Consider the following 23,789-nt stretch of genomic DNA (forward strand, 5'->3'; position numbering starts at 1 on the left):
AAAAATACTTTTATTCTCTCTTATCTTTCTATCTAATCTATTTAGATGATAAAATAGTCATTAAACTTTAAAAAATTCAATCACCAACGATTTTACTTCTAGACCGTTTAGCGATTCATCCGCACTTAAACCGGCTAACCGAATAGTTAAGATTGGTTCAACTTTTATTACAATTACATATCACAAGTGAGAAATGGTAAAAAGAAAGTTAAAAAGAGGGTGAAGTTTACTCTTTTGGACCATGTACTATGATGTGCATGCAATTTGATGGACCCTGGAAGAAGACTTGTTCACATGGAAAAAAGAAAAGTAAAATTGCTTAGTCAATTTTATCAACTTTCTGTAACTTCCCACACTCTACTTGTGTCACAAAGATATGGACATTTTACATATCTTTATTTTTCTCAATAATTTAGTCCCGTTCACATTAATTATTCAATTTGTTCGACTTTCATTACTCATTTTAATTAATCCAATTATAAATTAAGTAAGCCTCTCCAATATGTTTTCTAGAAGTTTTTTTTTTTTTAATTAATTCTTAATAGTGAAAAATACAAACTCTGTTTATTGCGAGGAATTGACCCGATGCAGACATGTAGTTTGAGAAAATGCTCGCAAAAAGTACATAGTTAGGCACCTGTCCTTTGTCGAGAACATGTTTACACTTGATAGTAAACCCAAGAATTGAGATGTCTTAAGCCATATAAATTTATTTAATGTTAGGTGATTTTGCATTTATTTAATATTTGAACGTTATTCATTTTGTTGGATAAATATAGGGCAACTCTCATCTAATCGGTGATTTCCAGTTGAAAAATTATTTAATACTTATTGAATTTAGAAAATTAGTACGGGTTATTATCATAAATTTTAATTTAAGACGTTATTTGTGAAAATTTAGCCCGAGAGATTTTGTTTCTTATGTAACACTTTGTCACTTTAAGTTACTTATTGGGTTAACAACTTCAGATAGATTGTGTATTTTTAGTATTGTGTTTATAATTGTATTGTTTGAGTTACATGGTTATTTGGTTTGAATCATTATTGTTGTTTTTGTTTTCTTTATTGCTTAATATTGTGGTTTTCTTACAATTAAAAAAAAATCAACTTTTGATTTGGGATAATAAGGTTCTGACTTTTAGGAAATAAACTAATTTATTATGGATAAGACTTTAGATTTCTTAAAATAAATCCATATTATGATATCATCCAAATAAATCAAAGATGACCAATTCCCAAACCCCTTTACCAAGTAACTACTACTTTTTGTTTAAAATCAATTTACCATAATAATTAATTTAATTACTAATTATAACTTATAGTAATCCATATATAGTCAACAATTAATACTAGTTAAATTAAGTTGTCTATCTAGATCCTTTATTTCCAAATTATCTTAACTAAGTTTATTAATTTCTAGTAATAATTAGTTCGTTGAACATGTCCTCCCGCAAATTCACCAACATCGTCCAATAACGAATTAACATAACGCGACGACGAAGTTATCGATCCGTACCCCATCAAAATCTCTTCACACAAAACATCCATAGCATTGAATCCCTCGAGAACCGTTGCATTCCCCATACCCATGTTTTCTGGCCATGAAAAGTCCAATGTGCTCAAAGAATGTTCGGTTTTGTTGCCACTATCATGATTGCTCGGATCCACCAAGAGTTCATTGATTTCATTCATTATTAGGTTTAAGGCGTTAGTGTTGGATGGTAGGACTTGTTCTTCTTCATCGTAGTCGTCGTCAATTGAGAAGTTACGGGCCAACATCGAGTACTCCGAGGAACTCATATCCGAGAAACTCATATATGAGTTGTTGTGATGATCGATGGTCGACACGTTTGGCGAGTTAACGAGACTTGTGTTGTTTTTGTTGACGATAACGTGTTGCTCGGATGGGCTAGGGTTTTGTATTGCCAATAGTACTTTCTTCTTCAATTTTGTGTTCCAATGATTCTTAACATCGTTGTCTGTTCTTCCGGGTAATTGACCAGCTATGACCGACCACCTACAATACCAAACCATTTCATTTTGAAAATTTAACAAGATATATAGCTATATATATACATGAATACTTAATATAGAAAAATAAAATGTAACAATTGAATTGCCTGCTTCCAAGTTTATTGTAGAGGCTACATATTATTGAGTCCTCTTCTTCTGTGAAGCCGCCATGTTTGATATCGGGCCTTAGATAATTCAACCATCTCAGTCTGCAACTTTTTCCGCATCTCTTGAGTCCTTTAAGAAATGCGAGATTTATTTAATTTTTTTTTTTAAAGTTGGTTTTGTTTTGTTTTGTTTAAAAAGTACCTGATTTATGGGGCAAGGTAATCCAATTGCCGCCGGTGCCGTAGTTTTGGATGTAGTTTTTAAGGGCGGCGTCTTCCTCCGGCGACCATGGACCTTTCTTCACCTTAGTTTTATCACAGCAAGGAGCTCTTCCCATGGTGTGAGAATTGAGAAAGATCTGAGTTTTATTTGGATGGAAATATTTGGAGGTGAAATGATAATTTTATAGCATGTTGAGATTTTTTTATTTTTTTATTTTTTATCTTTTTAGATTATTAAATTTAACCATTTTATTTTCAACTCATTTCTTATTTATTTATGAAGACTTGGTCTTTTTCTTATGTTATAATTATTATTAATTTAAAAAATCAATTATAAAAGGGGAAATGGATTGAAACCAAGTCAAATTAACATATATGTGATGATATCAAGATAATGATGTAATTTCTTACCTGCTTTTGGGCAATTACTCTTAGATCTTGTTTGATATTAAGTTTTAACTTAATTTTGAATAAAATCTTTATTTGATTTAATTTTCAAATAAAAAATAGTGTTTTAAAGATGAATGACTATTATATTTTATAAATAGGTGAGAGGAAATAAATAATCATGGTATTTAGATGAATAAAAAGAATGATAGGATAAATGAAATAAAATAGGTAAAATATTAAGTTTAAAAAAAAAATCAATATCTTGGATTATTTGAATATACCCGTGGAGAGGGGATAATGATAAGTAAGATTGGAAGTGAAATGGAAATAAAAAAAATATAAAAAAAATATTAAAAAAATTGGTATATAAGAATTTAAATTTCAGTTTAAAATACAATTTAATTAAATTTTAAAAAATGTTAATATTTAATTTAAAATAAATTACAACGAAGTATGACATTACACTTCAGTATATTAGACATTACAAATTTACAATTCGATATATTAGACATCACACTTCAATTTATAAAAAATTACATTTCAATTTTAAAACACATTTCAGTTAAATTTTTAAATGATATTATAGTACAATTTAAGTGACATTACATTTTAGTTTATTAGACATTACACTTCAAATTATCAAACATTACACTTCAATTTTGAAAATAACATTACAGTTTAAACATTAAATTTCAATTTTTAAAATAAAATTAAAATTTAGATATGTAAATATTATCGTTCATTTTAAAAAGAACATTACAGTTCATACATTAAAGTTTAGTTTAAAAATAACATTACAGTTTAGTTTAAAAATAATACAAGTTAACGTCTTCTTCGCGGTGGTCGTCTTTTTCGCAATAGTCATCTTCTTCGCAGTGGTCTTCATAGTGGTTTTCTTATCGGTGATCTTCTTCTCGGTGGTCTTTTTCGCGCTCATCGTCTTCGTAGTAGTTGTCTTCTAGGTCGTCGTCTACTTCGATTTGGGTTTCTCATTGAAAGAGAAATCTAAAGCTCAAACTTTGAGCTCTTTTCGATAGGAGAAGACTATGATTTGATCAAAAGTGAAGAAGTGTGTCGGCTGACTTTTTTTTTCTTTTCACCGTAGCATATTTTTTTCACGTGGTTGTCAGTTGGGAGAATCGTAATCCCACTGTCATTCCCCTATCATTTCTCACAAAATTAAAAAAATATACTCTTCTCGAAATCAACACCACTCAACCATCTGAGTTTATTACAATATATATATATATATTATATATATATATCAAAAAATAAATAAATTGAAAAGACCTACTTCTAATGCTCCAAGTCCTCTTACACTTGTAAGTGCCGGTTAGTTTATATGGGTAAAAAATGTATAATATATAATAAAATACAATAAAAGATTTTAACAAAATGAATAATTTATTTTAAAATGTTACAATTTGTCAGTGAATGCAAGTTAGTTACAGATTATTTAAATAAATACATTTTGATTGAAAATTAGAATATATAGCAAAGTCTGCTATCACAAAAAAAAAATACTGTATGGATTCAAATTACATGTTAAGAAGTTCAAATGCTATGAATAATAATATAATTAAACTGATTGAAAGGAATACCATAAAACAAGATTGAAAATGTGGGTTATTAAAAGTGAACAAATTTCTCCTTAAATATTTACTTTTTAAAAATATTTTTATGTAAATGATTAAAAAAAATTACAAGTATCACAAAACTTTAATATAAATCATTATAATGTGTGTCATAATTAATTAAATAAATAATCAACCGGCATCAAATAAATATTTTACATAAAAAAATGTTTTAATTTAAATTAAAAAAATAAACCAAATCACCAAAAATAAAATAAATTATATATGATTGAGGGAGATATACGATAGGGGTGACATTTGGACAACTAAACAATGGACAAACTAATCAAATTTGCGACAAAGTTACACACATTTTTTTTTCAAATATGCCCTCGTGTAATTTCAACATAAATTGAATGATAATTACACAAATTTATGTTAACCATAAACTCCTTGTAGTAGTAAGTTTATGATATTAAGTAGGATGTATTGAGTTTTTATAATAAAAATTATAGGTCGGACGAGCCAATAACTCAAACACATTCGGTCTGTTTTTTAGCAAGAATCACAGCCTTACATTCACCATGATACGGACTCCAAGTTCTAAAACCACTTGTGTAGGTCAGGATTGAGAATGGGAGGGCCGCTTCTTTAATGTTATTTAAAAACTGTCCAGACCTTGCGTCTTATTTTGCTAGCTCTCGCGGAATCGGTTTCCCATGAGTAGTATGTGATATTTATGATCATTTATCCTGCTAATTATTTAAGAGAATGCACATGTTTGACCATTGAAGTAACAATTAAACAAAATTGGTTATTTTGTGGATTAAAAGGATTTTTAGAAAAATAAGTCATAAGAAAAATTGAATTTGATCATTATTCTTTATAAGTTATGATTTATATTAATAGTGTCTTATATATTTTGCTAACCATATCTATATATATATAATGATGCTTAATTTTTAAAGTGTCTGGATTGTCGGATCGAGAGCTGTGGTTAATTTGGATATATGTGAGAGTAAATGGATACTTGGGTCGGATTGTGGGTTGACCCGCCCATAAACTTAAAACGGTTAAAAATAAAACTAAAAATGCTATAGGTATGGTTCGACTTGCAACCTAACAAAAACAAGTACAACCTTTTAACCAATTAGGCTAATAACACTTTATATTTTTAATTCAACTCAAAATTTGATAAACGCGTGACATTTTAACAATATAAGTTCAACTTTTTAACTAACTAATCTATATATATAATGCTGCTTAATTTTAAAAGTGTCCGGATTGTCGGGTCGAGAGCTGTGGTTAATTTGGATATATGTGAGAGTAAATAGATACTTGGGTCGGATTGTGGTATGACCCGCCATAAACTTAAAACGGCTAAAAATAAAATTAAAAATACTATAGGTATGGTTCGATCTTGCAACCTAACAAAATAAGTACAACATTTTAACCAACTAAGCTAATAACACTTTACATTTTTAATTTAACCCAAAATTTGATAAACGCGTGACATTTTAACAATAAAAGTTTAACTTTTTAACTAACTAATTTATATATATATATAATGATGCTTAGTTTTTAAAGTGTCTGGATTGCCGGGTCAAGAGCTGTGGTTAATTTGGATATATGTGAGAGTAAATGGATACTTGAGTCGGATTATGAGTTGATCCGCCCATAAAATTTTTATCGTAATATTTTTTTCACAATTTTTTAATTATTATTCGTGCAAATGCACGAAATACGTGCTAATTAAGATAATCCTTATAATTTTAAAATTTCTAGGATCATATATATATATATATATAAAAAGTCAGTATTTTGTTATATATATAGTTTGTAAAAATATAGCAATTTGTCTCTAATTAAAGGATAGAAAGAAAAAGAATTATGTGTTATTCCCTTATTTAATGAAAGATTATTTTTATATTTTTAATTCAACAATCAAGGAATGACACATCATTTACGGTACTTTTATATTTTTATGTCAATATATTTATTGTTCTCTATATTTCTCTTAAAAATAATTTTATTTGTAAGAGTTAATTTTATCTTTCCTTTTATTTTTATCAAATATTTTTTTATTAAGGTTTAACAAAGTCATTTACAAATAAGCTTTAATACTAAAATTTATAATAACATTCCGAATTAACCTGTTTTGTAAAAAAAAATCAACTTCAATTGTCTCTTAATTCAACATTTAAGCATTTGTTTTAACAACTTCAAAACTTTTTAATTAATACAACAATATTTTTTTCTTAATTTGAGAATAATATTATGATTTAAAGAAGAGTTATGTCTAGTCCACTGTGAAAACAAGGTCATATTTGTTAGGTTGATCTTTAAATAAAATTTATTTGAAAATATTTATTAATTTGAATTTAAGTTACTTAGAAAAATAAACGTTAACAAATTTATAATATGGGCAAAATTCCTGTGGCTAAATGGGCCGGATATGTTGATGATGGTCTTGCGGCCCATTTGTTAATTATTTGGACACGATGATGTTATGTTGTTTTGTATCATTAATTTATTATATGAAAATGTGCATTTATTTGGTATGTTTTTGTATTCTAATTAAGTCAATTCATTAATTAATTCTTCTTTTAAAAATAAACTGCATAATTAATTATAATTATATAAAATATATATATATATAATTACTTTTACATTAAATAAAAATATTATTGTTTCTTATCTAAAAACTATAATCTCACTATTATAGTTGTGTATGAAAGAAAAATGATTTATGTCTTTAAAAAGATATAATTTTTATGGTAAGTCAATACATTTATATTAAAAATAAATAATCCTCTACAAACAAAATATTGTTTAAAAGTCTAAAGTCGTAACTACATTATCGTTATAAAATTAACAAAAAAAAAAATGTATTGTGAAATAAATAAGGAAAATTGGGTACAATTTTAATTCCTATAAGGCTAAATGTTATTATTTATTAGTATCAAATCAATTCAACTAAATGTATTTTATGTGGTCTTTGAACGTGTTAGGCACATTTAGATTAGCTTGACAGGGGATTCTAGAATAGGGAGAATATCATAATTGTGTATTTATTTTGGTAAAAATTGGACTCTAACAAATAATTTTAGGACATTTTTTCAAACCTTATAGTTATTTTATTGTTAAAATTATATGGAAAAAAAAATTTTCGTTTAATGATTTCAAACGTTGTTAACTTATTATATACATTATATTTATAAATTAATTAATAAAAAAAATTAATGTTATTAATTTAACTACCGAATTTCAGATAGTTTTGACTACCAATTTCCTAAGAATCGATAGTCAAAACCTTACCTCCCTAAAATTCGATACTTAAATAAGTGACATTTATTTATTTATAAATACACAAACATAATAAATTTACAATGATTGAAATTGTTAAACACTCCTTTTGGATCATTTTAATAATAAATACCTCAAATTTTAAAATTTAAGAAAATAAAAGTCAAAAATCTCAATTGACTTTAATAAGAATTTCAAATTTAAAGTCTTTATTTATATATATATATATATATATATATATCAAAATTTTAGTCAAAATCATATTTTCTATAGATCATTTATTTCACATTGTTTTAATTTGATTCATCAAAATTAAAGTAAAAAAATTATGAGATCTTTGAAAATAAAAAATCTTCTATATTAAGAACAATATAGAAAGTCATAAGTAGTTAAAGATGGTTACCCGATTTATTTAGGTCAATAAAATCATGACTACCATTCAAACAAATCAATTAATTGGATAACTAGACTTTTAAAAATAACCAATTTAAGCTTTTATTATTCAAATGGATATATGGTGTGAAATCAAATATTTTTTTAATTTAAAAATTAATACGATTTTATTTTAAACTAGAAAAATTAACGTGCGATCAAAATATAAATAAAATAAATCTAATAAATAATAATAATAATAATAATATGTATTCAATGTTTAAAATTTTTAATAAATTACGAATAATATATTTAAAAAAATAGAACACTCTCATTCCACATTTTATTTATTTCGATAAAACAACTTATTTTCTCACATATTTTATCACATATTTTTTCCGAATGAATCTCTCCTCTCGTGACCTTACACTTTCATTTTGGTCAATCATTGATTCATATTTTTTAATATTTAACATTGTTACCTCACATTTTAGTCAATCAAATATTTGATTCATATTTTTTTTAACCACTTTCAATTGTTACCGGCCTATTATCCATCGACAAACCACATCACAATCACATTTGATTAAAGAGTTGTACTTGTTTTTGTTAGGTTGCAAGTTCGAAACATACATATAACATTTTTTATTTTATTTTTAACCGTTTTAAGTTAATGGACATGTGCAACCCAAGTATTCATTTACCAAATTAACCACAATTCTCGATCCGGCAATTCGAACATTTTAAAAATTAAACATCATTATAATTATATATATTATAGTGAGAATTGAATCGTAATATTTACTCTTAGACATAACCCTTACTATTTGAACTAGACCGGAGAATTTAACGAATTAAACCAAAATTCAAACTAATCCAAATTTCAAATACTAATTTAAATTAGTTCTTTCAGACTGAATTGAGTTCAGATTGAATTATATTAAATTTGGGTTGAAAGAGGATATTCTATATTATAGTTCAGATTGAATTATATTAAATTCGGATTGAAAGATGATATGTCTATATTATCCCAACAAAACAAAAATTCCAAACTTTTTTTTAAATATTTCAAATTGTTTTTCTCTACTTTCTTTTCTTAATCACTTAAACCACAATCAATTTTATTTATTTTCTTTTCAATGACCTAAAACATTGGAATTAAAAATACACTTTATTAACTGTATTAACAAATTAGAGACATTGTTTTTACTAATGTAAATATAATAAATTTAGGGTTACATTAAGTGATTTATAAAAGTAAAAGTTAAGTGAAGATGTTAAATATTAAATAATAAAATAAAAATAAACATGAACATATTATGTAATAAAATAAAATAAATGTTAAATTAAATTATCTAATATACACCATCCAATCCAAATTCAATATGTATTATGATATTAATTACAGATTAGATAAATAAAATTTGAATTTTATAAATCAGGTAAAATTAGTTATATTTAACCATTTGTCCAGTGAGTTAAATCAAACTAATTTTTACACTTTAAAGAACAATTAAATCAGAAATGCAAAATTGTAAAAATGTTATCAAATAAAATTGTGTGAAAATGATAAGACTTTTTAAAACAATTCAAGATGTATTTGATTGTATTAATCAATTATCGGTCAAAACATAAGACCGCTCCTCTTTTCTCACATAATCAAAATATAGTCTCATTTGATTGATTTTTTTTACTATTCAAATTTAAGTTGGTATTTATGTTTGGTTCGGGACAATATTTTATTTAGTCGAATATTTTGGTAGGTATAATATTATTTATACTCTCTTAAGCGTATTGACAATGAATTTTATAATTATTTTTTATTTTTCTAATAACTTTTTTCTTTTTATAGAATTTTTATTTCATTTAGACATCCTTTTATAAGTATTCTCTACTTGATTTTATCAGTTCCTCGTAAATTATCCGTTATTATTATCTAACATTATTTTCAACCTTTGGGTAAAGACAAATTTTTGTTGCTCAAAATTTTAGATAGAAATTCATCTTACACGGATACTTACTCACCTTCATCACTTATTGATATTGGTATAGAACTCATATCAATTCTTCCTTAAATCATCGAAATTATGTTGTAATATATAATGAAGATTTGAAATATTTTCATATTTATTACAATAATTAAATATATATATTTCTTTATTTTTACTAAAAGAAAATAACTTTATTAAAGTTTGAAGCAAAAAGAAACAAAGAACCGACCTTCTTCTTCTTCTAAGAATTGCCTGTCATATGTGTACACCTTTCATTTTCATCGTGCCAAACTAAAACGACTCTCTCTCTTCTCTCTCTCTCTAACATTCTCCATAGATTTTCCTCTTTCGTGATTCTCGCCTGATTAATCTCTCCGTTGAGATCTTCATCATCTGCCCTAATTCTTCTTCTTTCGTAACCGCTAAACTGTGTTAGTATACCCACTGATCGGTTCATCTCACGAGCAACCGAAGCTGTTGAGATCGCCATCGATATGTAAGTCTTTCGTCACTGGATTAGCTCTTATCATGTCCTGTATTGGCTTTACTCAACTACCCATTTACTCGATTTACTGTTTCTTGTCATTTTCATGATCCTATTTCGATTTATCTAGATTGTAAGTTTTTTCTTGATTCCTGCTGCAGTTTATGGTGATTTGAAGTCAAGTGGTTAATCTAGGGAAGAAATGTTGATGGGTTTAGAAAATCATTTGAATACTCGATCAGCTAGAGTTGAATCAGGGGAAATTAGATCATCACTAAGAATGTAGAAACCATCGATAGTTTGATATCTGATGCCATCAAAGATAATGCCGATGGAAGAGGGTAAAGATAAAGATCCAATTTTGGTTACTAGAACGAGTCAATCTAGGGTTTTACCTCAAAGGCTGCTACAGATGCTTTTGGCTTTTCTGATCTTATGTTTAGTATTTACATTTATTAGTCTTTACATGATTAGATACTTTGGAGTATATAATCCTGTGACTATGGTAACACCTAGCTTCAAAGAATGTATTGAAGTACCTAATAGCATAAAGAATTGGATTAAACCTCCATCTAATTTGTTGCATACAATGACTGATAAAGAGTTATTCTGGAGAGCAACTTTTGTTCCGAGAATTAAGAAGTATCCATTCAAGAGAACTCCCAAAATTGCTTTCATGTTCTTAACTAAGGGACCATTACCATTGGCTCCTCTTTGGGATAGATTTTTTAAGGGCCATGAAGGGTTATATTCGATATATATTCACTCGCTGCCATCTTATCAACCGGATTTTCCATCCTCTTCTGTTTTCTACAAGAGACAGATCCCGAGTCAGGTAACCCTCAATTTTTTTTCATTTTTCGTATCATTTTTGCTCATGAACATAAGTATTATTCGTTAATTTGATCGTCGGATGAATGAAGAGACATGTGTTAAGGTGTTAGGTTCGTTCCCATCTAGAACACCTTGATTTAAGTGGGGAATACAAAGCCTTTGTTCGGTTTAGGGTTATTTGACTTTAATCTCAAATAACTCACCATCCAATCATTCATACTCTCATCAATCACAGTATTCAAATCATCAACAAATATCCGACTTTCTTTTTAAAATGTATATTTTTGTTGTTGCATATTTATACTCTAATGTCTTTTTACTCAAATAACCCAATTATTAATAATCTAGACTGAGGTTATCTGAAAATAACCTTATTGAAACCACCCAAGTTCTAACAAGGTCATTTGTTTTTAGATCTAACTAGAAGTAGAGGTTAAGGTCTTAGGTTCAATTTCCAACTAAAAAACACCTTGAATTAAGTGGGGATTAGGGCGGTGGGAGATGTGCTAGCCTCCTTTAAGGAATAAAGTCGCAAAATAAAGGAAAATAAGTAAAGCGCCAAACACTAACTCTTGTTTGGTCGGGTTATATTTGTGTTTAATCTCAAATAACCCACTGACCAATCATCCATGGTCCTCATCAATTACATTATTCAAACCCTAAACCAAAAGACTCACTATATATATATATTTCATTTCTATATATATATTTCATTATATACTTATATCCTTTATGCATTTTTATTCAGATAACCCAATTTTTAATAACCTATAACGAATAAGGTTATCTTTTTCACTTTTTATTATAAAAAACAGGGTTTTTCCCGGAAAGGGAGATAGGATCCCCACCTTCGTAGTTTCCATTTCATTCGAGGCGTTGTTAGTGAGAATCATACCTTAAATTTTTAGTTTCTTAAGGTTATTTGAAAATATGGTCATCCAAATAATGCCAATATTATTGATTTTGTGTGTGGGTGAAACTAGAAACAATAGTTTCATGTCCACATGTTTCAAAAATGTTTGTTACTGCTAATTTTAAATGCAGCATCCTTTGCTATGCAGTTATCAGAATGGGGAAGAATGAGCATATGCGACGCGGAGAGGCGACTCATCTCCAACGGATTACTCGACATCTCAAACGAATGGTTCGTGCTTCTCTCGGAATCCTGCATACCCCTCTACAACTTCAGCGTCGTATACCGTTACATAACGAGATCCAAATACAGCTTTATCGGAGCATTCGACGATCCCGGACCATACGGAAGAGGACGATACGATCCAAACATGGCACCGGAAGTAAACATCACCCATTGGCGAAAAGGATCACAATGGTTCGAAATTAATCGCAAATTAGCCACATATATAGCGGAAGACACAACTTTTTACCCCAAGTTTTCGGAATTTTGCAAACCCGCATGTTACGTAGACGAGCATTACTTCCCGACGATGTTAACTATTCAGGCTTCTCATATGTTGGCGAATAGAAGCATAACATGGGTCGATTGGTCTAGAGGCGGTGCCCACCCGGCTACATTTGGTAGGTCCGATATAAAAGAAGCGTTTTTGAAGAAGATGGTGGAAGGTTATAGTTGCGTTTATAATAACCAACCGTCGTCGATATGTCATGTTTTTGCGAGGAAGTTCTCTCCTAGCGCGTTGGAAGCTTTGTTATTGGTTGCGCCAAAGTATTTCGGGTATTGAAAAAAATATATTTACCATCCTTATTATTATTTTTTACTATATAATATTACAATGTTACATATGCTAGATTGATTGAGGTTAAACTAGTACTACTAGAAAAAATGAACTATATATTATTATTATTATTATGTTAATTAGTACTCTTTTAATAGTATAGAACAAGGGAAATCTATTCATGGGATAAATGATCACTTTTGGATTTATAGTATTATTTTTTGTATTGATATTTGGGTAGGTTTTGTTAAATTGAAAATAAGTGTAAAAGGTTGGATACTGAATTTGATTATTTAATAAAAAATAATTTATGATTAAGTCAAATGAAGATTGAAAATTAACTATAATTCATAATCAGTCAGTATTTGATCTTCAAGTGACTAAACAACTTAAAGTTGAATAAAGATCTCATTATATTGGCAATGTACTAATTTTATTTCTTTTTAAATTTTAGTTTGAAAAAAAATATGCGTTTGTTGTTGTCATGTTATTTTTTATTTTTTAAATTAATGTTTATTTTTAAAAAACAATTAACATTATTTCTAGTTATATTCCACTCTTTTCATGATAAATAAGTTTTATACATTTATTTTGAACTAGTCTTTAATTCTTCTTTTGTCAAAAATTTTATCATACATTTTCAAATAATTTTCAAATGACATTTATTTTGAACTAGTCTTTAATTCTTCTTTTGTCAAAAAATTTATCATACATTTTCAAATAATTTTCAAATGAGTCTCTTAAACCGATACCTAAACTAATGAACTTCTATAATAAATTTAAGTCTCACTAATATAAATAGTGATCATATATATATATATTATAGCCTAAATGTATAAGAATAAATGATATATATTTTGCCTCATTTTTTTGACAAATTTTATACAAACTGATTTATTATATTATATTAAAACTCTATATTATTGTTAGTGTCTAATGTATAATTTTTTAATAGTGTATCTTATACATCCATTCATTCTCAGTCTCATTTTTTTAAATAATTAATTAAAAAAATACTTATAATAACAATTTAAAACAAACATTCGGTTTGAAATACATTTTTTCAACTAAAAGTAAAACCTTTCTATTAACTATCAACAATTAAATTATTAACAAATATAATAATTAAATTAAAAAATATTGTAAAGGGATAAAAAAATTTCAATCTTATTAGCATTTAAAATTTTTAATTTTTTTTTATTAGTCAGGAACTTGCATTCTTTTCTAACTTTTTTTTCATAAATTAATATTTCAAAAAAATAAATGTTACCAGTAAAAAAACGAAAATCATAGCAATAATGGAATCATACCCTACCCTAATATATATGTTTTTATTATGTTAAAACTCTATATCAACACAAATTTTAGCTCTTCCTTTGTGAGTAATAAAAAATATTTTTTTAGCTTTGCAACCTCCCAAATATATGAATTAATAAAAATATTTTTTATTCTTGCAAAAATAAGTACATAATAGTAAATACACAATTATGGAGCTGTAGATAATAATAATAATAATATTAAACCTTCACCAAAGATCTTTTTTCAATGGAGAAGTTAGTACTCATATTCCTTCTACAAACATTTCACATTTTTTTTTTCAATTCTTCTTGCTATACACTTGCCAATTTAAACCCAAAAAAAAAAATTAAAACTCATTTTCCCACTTTTGATTTCTTACTTAAATAAGAGCAAGTCTTAGAAGAAGAAGAAGAAGACTAACAATGCTAATTTTTTTTTCATGGGATTATTATTAGAAAGAAGTCTCTTCCTTTGAAGAAACTAACACAATTTTCCCAATCCCCACTTCTTTTTTTCTCTTCAATTTTTTTTTATGTATTACTATAATAGTTTAAACAGCTACAAACCTTTTTCCCATCATTGCCAATTAACTCGCATTCGTTTTGGCTCTTTGAGCCATAACGACCTTTTTTTGTTTCGTCATCCTATTTCAGTTCAATTAGAAAACATGCCCGCGCTTCTAATTCTTTCTGTAGATGATGATGATGAAACTTGAAGATGTTTAAGTTGTTTTAGACGTGAAAGAAGCTCGCCAAAACAAGGCCTCGATTGAGGATCCCTGCAACATAATCAACAACAATTTTTCAAGTTAACCAATTCAAGTTCTTTTTTTTCCTTAAATTTAAGTTTTTAACATACGGTTGCCAACAATCGAGGATAATGGTGGCTGCAGTTGGATCAATATCTTGGGTTATCGCTAGGTGCTTATTCTGAAATCCAACTGCTCCAACAACTTGCATTGGGTTCATACCGGACCAAGGTACACGAAGAGTTGCAAGCTCCCACAATATCACACCAAAACTATACACATCTGACCTGCAATTTCAATTCCACATATATATATTTAAAATCATCACCACATAACAAAACAAATAAATTAGTCTTTTATTTTGTTTTGTTTTGACTCACTTCTCGTTTGATTGTTCGTTCCTCAAAACTTCTGGTGCCATCCACTCAGGCTGCATGCAACGACAATAGTCATCAATACTTTCAGTAACAACAAATCACTATCCACTATTAAATCAATTGATATATCAAATCATTCAAATAATCAAATAAAATGTCAAAATGCCCTTACTTTACTTTTTTATGACATTAAAAATATTAAATACTAAGTACATTAACGAGCAAGTGAAAATCCTCAAAACAAAATCACCGAAAAGGATAGCATACAAAATTCATTACACGATCATAGATGGATGCTAGATTAGACTAGGTTCACTCGGTCTTTTCTATTCCTTCCTTTTTTTCACAATTTTAAGAACTAGGGTTTTTTCCCTGGACAAAACTAACACTACCTCCGTTCCCTTTCTTTTTATGACGATTCTTTTGTGTTTTGTTCTATTTTTTAGTTTTTACAGTGATTGTAACTTATGACCACTCAGGTCATAAGTTTGGGACCTACACAAAAGTATGGACTAGTGAAATGGTTTCATCCTTTCAAAGAATATATTTTAGTTATTTTAGCGGTATAAGCCACCTTTTACATCAACTAACATTATTTTTTAAAAGAAATTATTTTTTTTGGAAAGAATACAAGATCAAACAAGCTCAGCTACTGTAACATCATACTCGATTGAATATGAAAAAACTAAACCCTTACCGTTCCAGCAGATGACTTGGATGACAAGAATGTGTGATGCTTTATACGTGACAATCCAAAGTCACACACCTTAACCACCCAATTGTTGTCCACAAGAAGGTTTGGAGTCTTCAAATCTCTGTGTACAACAACAGGATTGCTTGTATGCAAGTAGTTCATTCCTTTTGCCTGCCAACAAAAGAACCAGAAAAAAATCTCCTTCACAAACTTCGCACAATATTATTATCAATAAAATAAATTTAAATATATTACTGACTTACCACATCAAGAGCCATTTTCATTCGCCTCCTTTCGTCCAGTTGGTTACCCGACCGATGCAGCAGCTTGTACAAGCTTCCCCTACAGACAAACAAACAAATCAACACTTTGGTTATCATCTAGTTCGTTCAATTTTTGGTGGAGCTGTATTAGGGCAGACACTCTATATATCTAAACCGGAACATGAAAGTTGTAGCAAGAGCATGCCAAGTGAAAATTATTTCAATGCGGTAAGGGCTTGTTTGAACTGCTAATTAACTTCAATGATGTATAAAAATTGACATAGAAAAGAAAAATGAAGAAGAGTAGTTTTAGATTTTGATTTATTATTAGAGTGAAGAGTTGATAAGTTGTGGCATGGTCTTTTATTTGGGCCTTGGTCAATCTCGGGTAGTTCGATATGCGGTAAGTTATTCAAAATTACCTTGCAGCTTATTTGGGTAAAAAAACATTAGGGGTATTATAATGATTTATTTTTTTAAATATTATTTTGGTTGATGATTGAATGGTGTGATTGATAAAGATAGTAGGTTCTTTGAGATTCAATTCAAATAACATGGATCAAACATGGCATTGGATTAAATCCAAATAAAATACATCAAACAAGCCCTAAAGTGATTGATGATGAGATGATGGTTTTTTTATTTTAGAGCTGGTTTGATCTTTGGTTATTTAAAAAACAATTGATGTAAAAATGTTTATTTGAATTATTTGTGGTAAAATAACCAAAATATTCTTAGTATTTAATATTTTAAAATGTTATAAAAAGTAAAATAACGATATTTTAGTTGATAATTTGAATGATATGATTGAAAAAGTATGTTTTAAGGGATAGTGGATTATTTGGAAATAATCCAAACATCAAACAAGCTCTTAAATCCAAAAAATCCACATCAAACAAGCTCTTAAATCCAAAAAATCCACATCAAACAAGTCCCAAATCTAAAGCAAGACCAACCTTGGAAGATACTCTGTAAGTATAGAGAGATTTGGAGGATGAGTAACAGCCCCCATGAAGAGAACAACATTTGGATGTCTTAACCTCAACATGATCTCAATCTGCAGGGATAAATCGACAGGTTCTCATTTAAATTCTTCTAAAAGAAAAATGATTCCTCACATGCATAATCATAGCGACAGCAATTACCTCACATTTGAACTGCTCCAGTGCATCTCCAGAAATGTCTTGGTCCATAAACTTCTTCACAGCAACTTCCTGCATAGTTAAATTCTATCATGTTAAAACAGAAATGTATATCGTCATGAACACAAAAGGCAAATCATTATCCAACATTCGCAAGCAACTATTGCAGAAGAATAAAGTGAATTAAGGATTTAACTTACAGTGCCATTCAATTCGGAAAGATAGACTTCCCCATATGAACCTGCAAAACAAAAACGGAGGCTGTTTTGAAAAACTGAAGAGTGAACTTTCTCATAAGCCAACTATACATGCTGAACATTAGTTGAACTTTATCATTATAACACTACTTAGAGGAAATACAGATTCTGTAACAATAAGAATTAAGGGATGGAGATGAGAAACTTATAATGAAGATAACGGGGGAAAGAGACGAGACACAGAGAACAAAGGAAGACTTAAGATCAAATATAGGTTAAGAGGATAGAGGCTACACCATTTCCAATCATGCATTCATGCCTATGAAATGGGAAGCCTATCTTCTTATATATGACATAGCCTAACAACTTACTGTCAGTTTAGTACAATTAACAATAAAAGGGAATCTAACAATTATACTACAAGCCAGCTAACTTAGAGGTTGTTATTACAGATGCTAGGGTTTGATCCTCTACCCTAGTCATTGGTTTTCCTTTGTACCTCTGATAACTCTTACCAGATTCCAACAATGGTAATGATCGGAATCCACAGTTGAGGTCAGAAGTAGAGTTTGTTTATTTTTCTTATCAAAAAGAAAGAAGCTAAATCAAATACCCAGCTGCATGGATGCTAAGTGGAATTTCAGTCTAAGCAACTCAGATATGTTTTTCTTTAAAGGAATCAAAATCAAAAGGAAAATGAACGCATCAATTACTCTCTTCTTCAGAAAATAAAATAAAGTACATAACATTTTAAATATTAAATACACAGGATATTTTAGTCATTTAACACAAATAATCCACTTTTTCATCAAACAAGATCTTTTACAAAAAATTGGTTTGTTTAGAAAGAAAAAAACTACATCAAGCAAGCTCCTAATCAATTGAGTAATGGTTGTTTGGCAAAGACAATTCCAGATACAGACTAACATTCACATCAATTATCAAATTGAACAGAAAATATTCTCTTACCAATACCAACACGTTCTCCAATCTGAAGTTCTTCCCATGAAATCTCCCATCCCTCAACTTCACCCACCGGGCTTATTCTTTCAGCCACAGCACTACGAGCAGTAACAAGTTCGTTGGTGGTCACTTCTAACAACGGGAAAGAAGATTCTTTGGTGTGTCCATTTTTGTTGAGAAACTTCCCTCTATTATCTTCATCATATTTTGCCTTATCATCATCATTCGTACCCACTGCAGATTGTAATTTGTAAATGTTAGCTGCAGAGGGCTTGGAGGATTGATCAGACTGTTCATTATGCAAATATAGACCAATAGACACAATAGACATACCTTTGTCATCAGTTTTGCTTGCTTCACCAATTCCACAATTAACAAGAGATCTTTCACAAGGCAAACAGTTATCGGATGTAGATGCATAGTAGGATAAATCTCCATGTATTTCTACTTGCATATTTTGCGAATCAATGTTCGAAAATAAATCTGGAGGAGGTGACGCGCCACTTTCCAACAAAACAGCATGAAGTTTCTGAGCAAATTCTGGATCTTTTGCTGCACTAATGACATATCTGGAAACATCACTAACTTTCATCTTTTGAGCATCAGAATCTGATGTACTCCCAAATGGGGTAGGGCCTCCTTTAGACCACCTGCATGGTAATGGACTAAGCCTGCCAAACTCACACTCAAATCTCTCTTCTTCATTTTGTTGGTTGATATTTGCCACTCCATTGCTTTGTGGCAGCAAATTCAACAGGGACTCTTCTAGTGAGGTGGCTCCTGTCGTAGAATTTGTGGAAACAACCAAGGCCCCACTTTCTTTAATTGGTAAAGATAATTCTGGAACACTAGTACGATACTCTGGAACATGACTGATGTATGACCCTGAAGTTTGAAGCTGAGTGCTCGGTACTTCTGCAGGAACTAATATGCCTGGAGCACCCATAAGGTCAATAATGTATTCACTGCACAAAACCAAAAATGAAAATCTACAGTTACAGGATTTTCTCTGAGAAGAAGCGGCCAGAAGTGCAAACATAATTCATGGTAACTATCCAAGTAATGACATGCTATTTGCAATGAAGGCTTTGTTTGATCTAGGGTTATTTGAAAAAGTGGTTATTTTCATATAACCTTGTTTGATGTAGGTTATAGAGAATAAATATACTCTTTTAAAATAGAGGAGGATATTTTGGTTGATGATTTGAATGATGTGATTGATGAATAGATTGTTAATTGGATAGTGGATTAGTTGGAATTAATCCCAAATAATCCAGAGCAAACAAGGCCTACGTTAATTGATGATTTGGATGACATTGCTAGGAGAAAAAACTAGTATCAGCAGCTACCTGCCATCACTGAATTTAATCAGATTTACAGCTCCCTCATCGGTCCCAGTAAAATTACTGCCTTTTACCAGCAAGCAAGGCAGGTTGATTCTATCTGCAAGCACCTAAACAAAGATGAGAAGATTAAATTCTTCATCCAGGATGAAACAAAATATTATAATGGCCATTTAACAATGGAAAAACATCAACTTTCAAAATATTAGATATTAAGGATATTTTGGCCATTTAACCCAAATAATCCACTTTTATCATCAAACAAGATTTTAAAGAAAGATGGAAACGATACCACCTATCAAACAAGCAGCAAGTAAGATGGTTTTGAGCTTCATTGAATTGTGGATTTTATATCACAACAATAACCAGAGAATATATAGAAAAGGGATTCGTAATCATAAAAGTGACAATTAAACTAGAGTTTCTTATTCAAGTAAAGCTTCTGAGGCTCTTTCATCTAAGCCACAGACCATAACCATAAAAGTGAGGCACGTATCATTTCCAATATAAATACCAATGGAGTAAAACCTATTTGCAATCACCTGATTTTTATAGAGGCATGCCTCTTGTTTTGATTGTGATATAATTTAAACATGAGAATTAGTAATTACAAATAGTATTGATACTTTCTCAAAAAGTATTAAAAATAAACATATGAAATCACCGAGATTCCAAATAAGGGAAATGCAATAATCACTGGAACAACATTTCAGAAACATGGGAATATCCATTCCACACTATGAGCATCCAAATTAACTTTTGTTCACCCCTTACACTAATAGAAGCAACAAATTTCTCATATTTATCCAGGGCTATTAATTATCTATGCAAGCAAATGTTAAATAATGTTCACAAATACTATAAAAGAATTACTTCACAAAACACAGGCAACAAATGACTTGGGAACTTCAAAGTAAGCACATTCAAACTTGAGAATAATATTAACTTAAGCAAATAACTTTCATATCCATTAAATATAATATAACACATAACAAAGATGAAGTCCTTACAACCTTAAAAAGCAAGGCCCGGTGACGTGAAAGCCCAACATCGATGAAACCAAGGGGAATGACGATACTGTTGAGAGAATTATGTAACTCTGAACTCCTAAAAGTCCACTTCTTCAACATCACATCAGCATCACTAACAGGACCCCCCATCCTATCAACAACAAGATCAGCTATCTTCTGGATTAAGCCATCTAGAAATGGAGCCTGACCAAGCATTTCACATTCCATATAAATTTGATTAGCTCTTTCCTCGAGCTGATGCAGGAAAGGATCAACTGTTCTGTTCACTAAAGTAACTTCATAATCAACATTATCAGAAGCAGATATTGCTTGTAGATCGAATAACATGGGGATCTTCTTGTGAGATCCCGGGGATGAACCAATTCTATATACATCATAAAACCCATCCATCACTTTCTCATCATAGTTCACGAAATTATAATTCTGCAGATGACAACACAACGGAATTATCTGAGTTAACATTACTAACAAAAAAAAATTAAGAGCACAAATCTGGACATGCATAGCAACTGAATGCAGCCTATCAATTGCGGAAAACTAAATATGCAAAATCAGGTAGTCAAATACTAGAGTACAGTCAACGCAATTACAACATCAAAGAAAAACCTAATTGATACAAATGTGATCAGGAGCAATGAAATCGAACCAATCGAAGATACAATCAGTCATATTAAAGGAAAAGCTAGTGTAATACCCAATACCGAAGAGAAAGAGAGTCAATGAGGGTTTCAGAAGGTGAACAAGCCAAGCTCATCTGCTTAGCAGCATTCATCTGAAGAGCATCAGGATCTTCACGTGAATCTGGATCGGACACACTCATCGCAAGAGCAAGTTGCATTTGGAATTCTTCCTCGAAGAAACTGAAATCCGTAGATTCCTCCGTGGACTCCACAGTCCTCGTTCCTTGTTGGACAGCCGCCATCGATGATGACGAAGTAGATGAATCGGCGGATGAAGTGGCGGCGGATGGAGGCGGAGAAGAAGAGGAAGTTGATTCAGTATGTGGCGGCGGAGAAGGATCTAAACGGTGATGATGATTATGATGATCATTGAAACCTCCTCCTCCTCCTCCAGTTCCGATGTGGAGCTTACGCAAAAGATGCTTCATCTTCGACATCTCTATGAATCGAATCGCATCGATGGGGGTTTCTCTTCTCTCTAATTTTGCAGAAAAGAAAGAAAGAAAGAAAGAAGATTCCCTTTAATTTACGCACCTTCTTCTTCAAGCTAACACCATTGGGATTAAATTAACCGTTCATTCTTCCCTCCATTTCACAGATCCATCTATTTTTCACCCCAATATCATATTTATTACAAGTAAAACAATTATATTTGTTATTTTAATACAATTAAATCATTTTTTTCATCTTATATATAAATAAAATTATAAAAATATAAATTTATTAATTATTATAACATTATTTTATTTAAAATTAGTTTTCGCGGGGTTAGAGATTTAGGGATAGAAGACCAGTAAAATATTATAAAGTTAAAAATAACGATATTTTAAAATTATGATTAATAAATTTAATGATAAAAAAAATAATTAAAATTTATTAATTGAATTATTAAAATAAAATATTTAAAATTGATTTTCCCGCGATTAGAAATTTAAAGACGGCTAGTTTGTTACACCATAAAAATATTATAAAGTTAAAAATAAATATATTTTAAAATTTTGATTAATAAATTAAATGATAAAAAAATTAAATAAAATTTATTAGTTGAATTGTTATAACATTTTTTTATTTAAAATTATTAGGTATAGAAGAGTTTGCTTTACCATACGTTAAAAGTAAATATATTTTAAAATTTTAATACAATTAAATAATTTGTTTTTTTAAATTGGTTTATTACAATTAGAGATTTAGAGTGCTACACCAATAAAATATTATAATTAAAAGTAAATATATTTTAAAATTTTAATACAATTAAATAATTTGTTTTTTTAAATTGGTTTTTCATAATTAGAGATTTAAAGTGCTACACCAGTAAAATATTATAAAATTTAAAATAAATATATTTTTTTATTATTTAGGATAAAAGACCAGTAAAATATTATAAAATTAAAAATAACTATATTTTAAAATTTTAATGCAATTAAATAATTTATTTTTTAAAATTGGTTTTTTCGCGATTAGAGATTTAAAGTGTTACACCAGTAAAATATTATAAAATTTAAAGTAAATGTATTTTAAAAAAATTATTATTAAATTGTATAATAAATATATATATATATATATATATATATATTAGTTGAATAATTATAATATTTTTTTAGATTTAGAATAAAAGATCAGTAAAATATTATAAAGTTAAAAGTAACTATATTTTAAAATTTTAATTAATAAATTAAATGATAAAAAAATAAATAAAATTTATTAGTTGAATTGTTATAACATTTTTTATTTAGAATTGGTATACTGTACTAGAAAAATATTAAAATTTTAAAAGTAAGTATATTTTAAAATTTTAATACAATTAAATAATTTGTTTTCTAAGATTTGTTTTCTAGCAATTAGAGATTTAGAGTGCTTCACCGATAAAATATTATAAAATTTAAAGTAAATGTATTTAAAAATTTTGAATAATAAACATATATATATTAGTTAATTATTATAATATTTTTTATTATTTAAAATTGATTTTTGCACGTTAGAGATTTAGGGATAAAATACCATTAAAATATTATAGAGTTAAAAGTAACTATATTTTAAAATTATGATTAATAAATTAAATGGTAAA

At 28.8% G+C, this 23,789-nt stretch overlaps 3 protein-coding genes across 3 annotated transcripts; 1 reads left to right on the forward strand and 2 right to left on the reverse strand.

Annotated features, from left to right (window-relative positions):
* Nucleotides 1–1,416: 1,416 nt before the first annotated feature.
* On the reverse strand, nt 1,417–2,458 carry LOC124923694 (transcription factor RAX3-like). The gene is made up of 3 exons (XM_047463658.1): nt 2,323–2,458; nt 2,121–2,250; nt 1,417–2,017 (listed from the first exon to the last, which is right to left on the reverse strand). The coding sequence occupies exons 1-3, from the start codon at nt 2,456–2,458 to the stop codon at nt 1,417–1,419; spliced, it is 867 nt and encodes a 288-aa protein (XP_047319614.1).
* Nucleotides 2,459–10,257: 7,799 nt separating this feature from the next.
* Nucleotides 10,258–13,157, forward strand: LOC124925456 (glycosyltransferase BC10-like). The gene is made up of 3 exons (XM_047465457.1): nt 10,258–10,471; nt 10,621–11,294; nt 12,355–13,157. Exons 2-3 carry the CDS (start codon nt 10,770–10,772, stop codon nt 12,991–12,993), a joined length of 1,164 nt encoding a protein of 387 aa, XP_047321413.1. The 5' UTR covers nt 10,258–10,471; nt 10,621–10,769; the 3' UTR covers nt 12,994–13,157.
* A 1,308-nt stretch (nt 13,158–14,465) lies between these two features.
* LOC124924011 (serine/threonine-protein kinase EDR1-like) lies at nt 14,466–22,306 on the reverse strand. Its single transcript, XM_047464040.1, has 13 exons — nt 21,739–22,306; nt 21,027–21,467; nt 20,020–20,123; nt 19,004–19,635; nt 18,677–18,904; nt 17,711–17,751; nt 17,514–17,582; nt 17,325–17,425; nt 16,369–16,447; nt 16,109–16,276; nt 15,415–15,464; nt 15,145–15,321; nt 14,466–15,064 (listed from the first exon to the last, which is right to left on the reverse strand). The coding sequence occupies exons 1-13, from the start codon at nt 22,159–22,161 to the stop codon at nt 14,941–14,943; spliced, it is 2,637 nt and encodes an 878-aa protein (XP_047319996.1). The 5' UTR covers nt 22,162–22,306; the 3' UTR covers nt 14,466–14,940.
* Between the last annotated feature and the right edge of the window lie 1,483 nt (nt 22,307–23,789).

This window comes from Impatiens glandulifera, chromosome 2 (assembly GCF_907164915.1).
Source record: "Impatiens glandulifera chromosome 2, dImpGla2.1, whole genome shotgun sequence".
NCBI classification, from domain to species: domain Eukaryota; kingdom Viridiplantae; phylum Streptophyta; class Magnoliopsida; order Ericales; family Balsaminaceae; genus Impatiens; species Impatiens glandulifera.

Excerpts from the sequence above, each read along its gene's own strand:
- LOC124925456 (XM_047465457.1), top strand. The coding sequence starts at position 10,770 with ATGCCATCAAAGATAATGCCGATGGAAGAGGGTAAAGATAAAGATCCA. Across the intron at positions 11,295-12,354 it reads AGAGACAGATCCCGAGTCAG|TTATCAGAATGGGGAAGAAT; the intron begins GTAACCCTCAAT and ends TTTGCTATGCAG.
- LOC124923694 (XM_047463658.1), bottom strand. The coding sequence starts at position 2,458 with ATGGGAAGAGCTCCTTGCTGTGATAAAACTAAGGTGAAGAAAGGTCCA. Across the intron at positions 2,251-2,322 it reads TACCTTGCCCCATAAATCAG|GACTCAAGAGATGCGGAAAA; the intron begins GTACTTTTTAAA and ends CATTTCTTAAAG. Across the intron at positions 2,018-2,120 it reads TACAATAAACTTGGAAGCAG|GTGGTCGGTCATAGCTGGTC; the intron begins GCAATTCAATTG and ends TTGGTATTGTAG.
- LOC124924011 (XM_047464040.1), bottom strand. The coding sequence starts at position 22,161 with ATGTCGAAGATGAAGCATCTTTTGCGTAAGCTCCACATCGGAACTGGA. Across the intron at positions 20,124-21,026 it reads ACCGGGCCTTGCTTTTTAAG|GTGCTTGCAGATAGAATCAA; the intron begins GTTGTAAGGACT and ends ATCTTTGTTTAG. Across the intron at positions 15,065-15,144 it reads ATCCTCGATTGTTGGCAACC|GGATCCTCAATCGAGGCCTT; the intron begins GTATGTTAAAAA and ends ATTATGTTGCAG.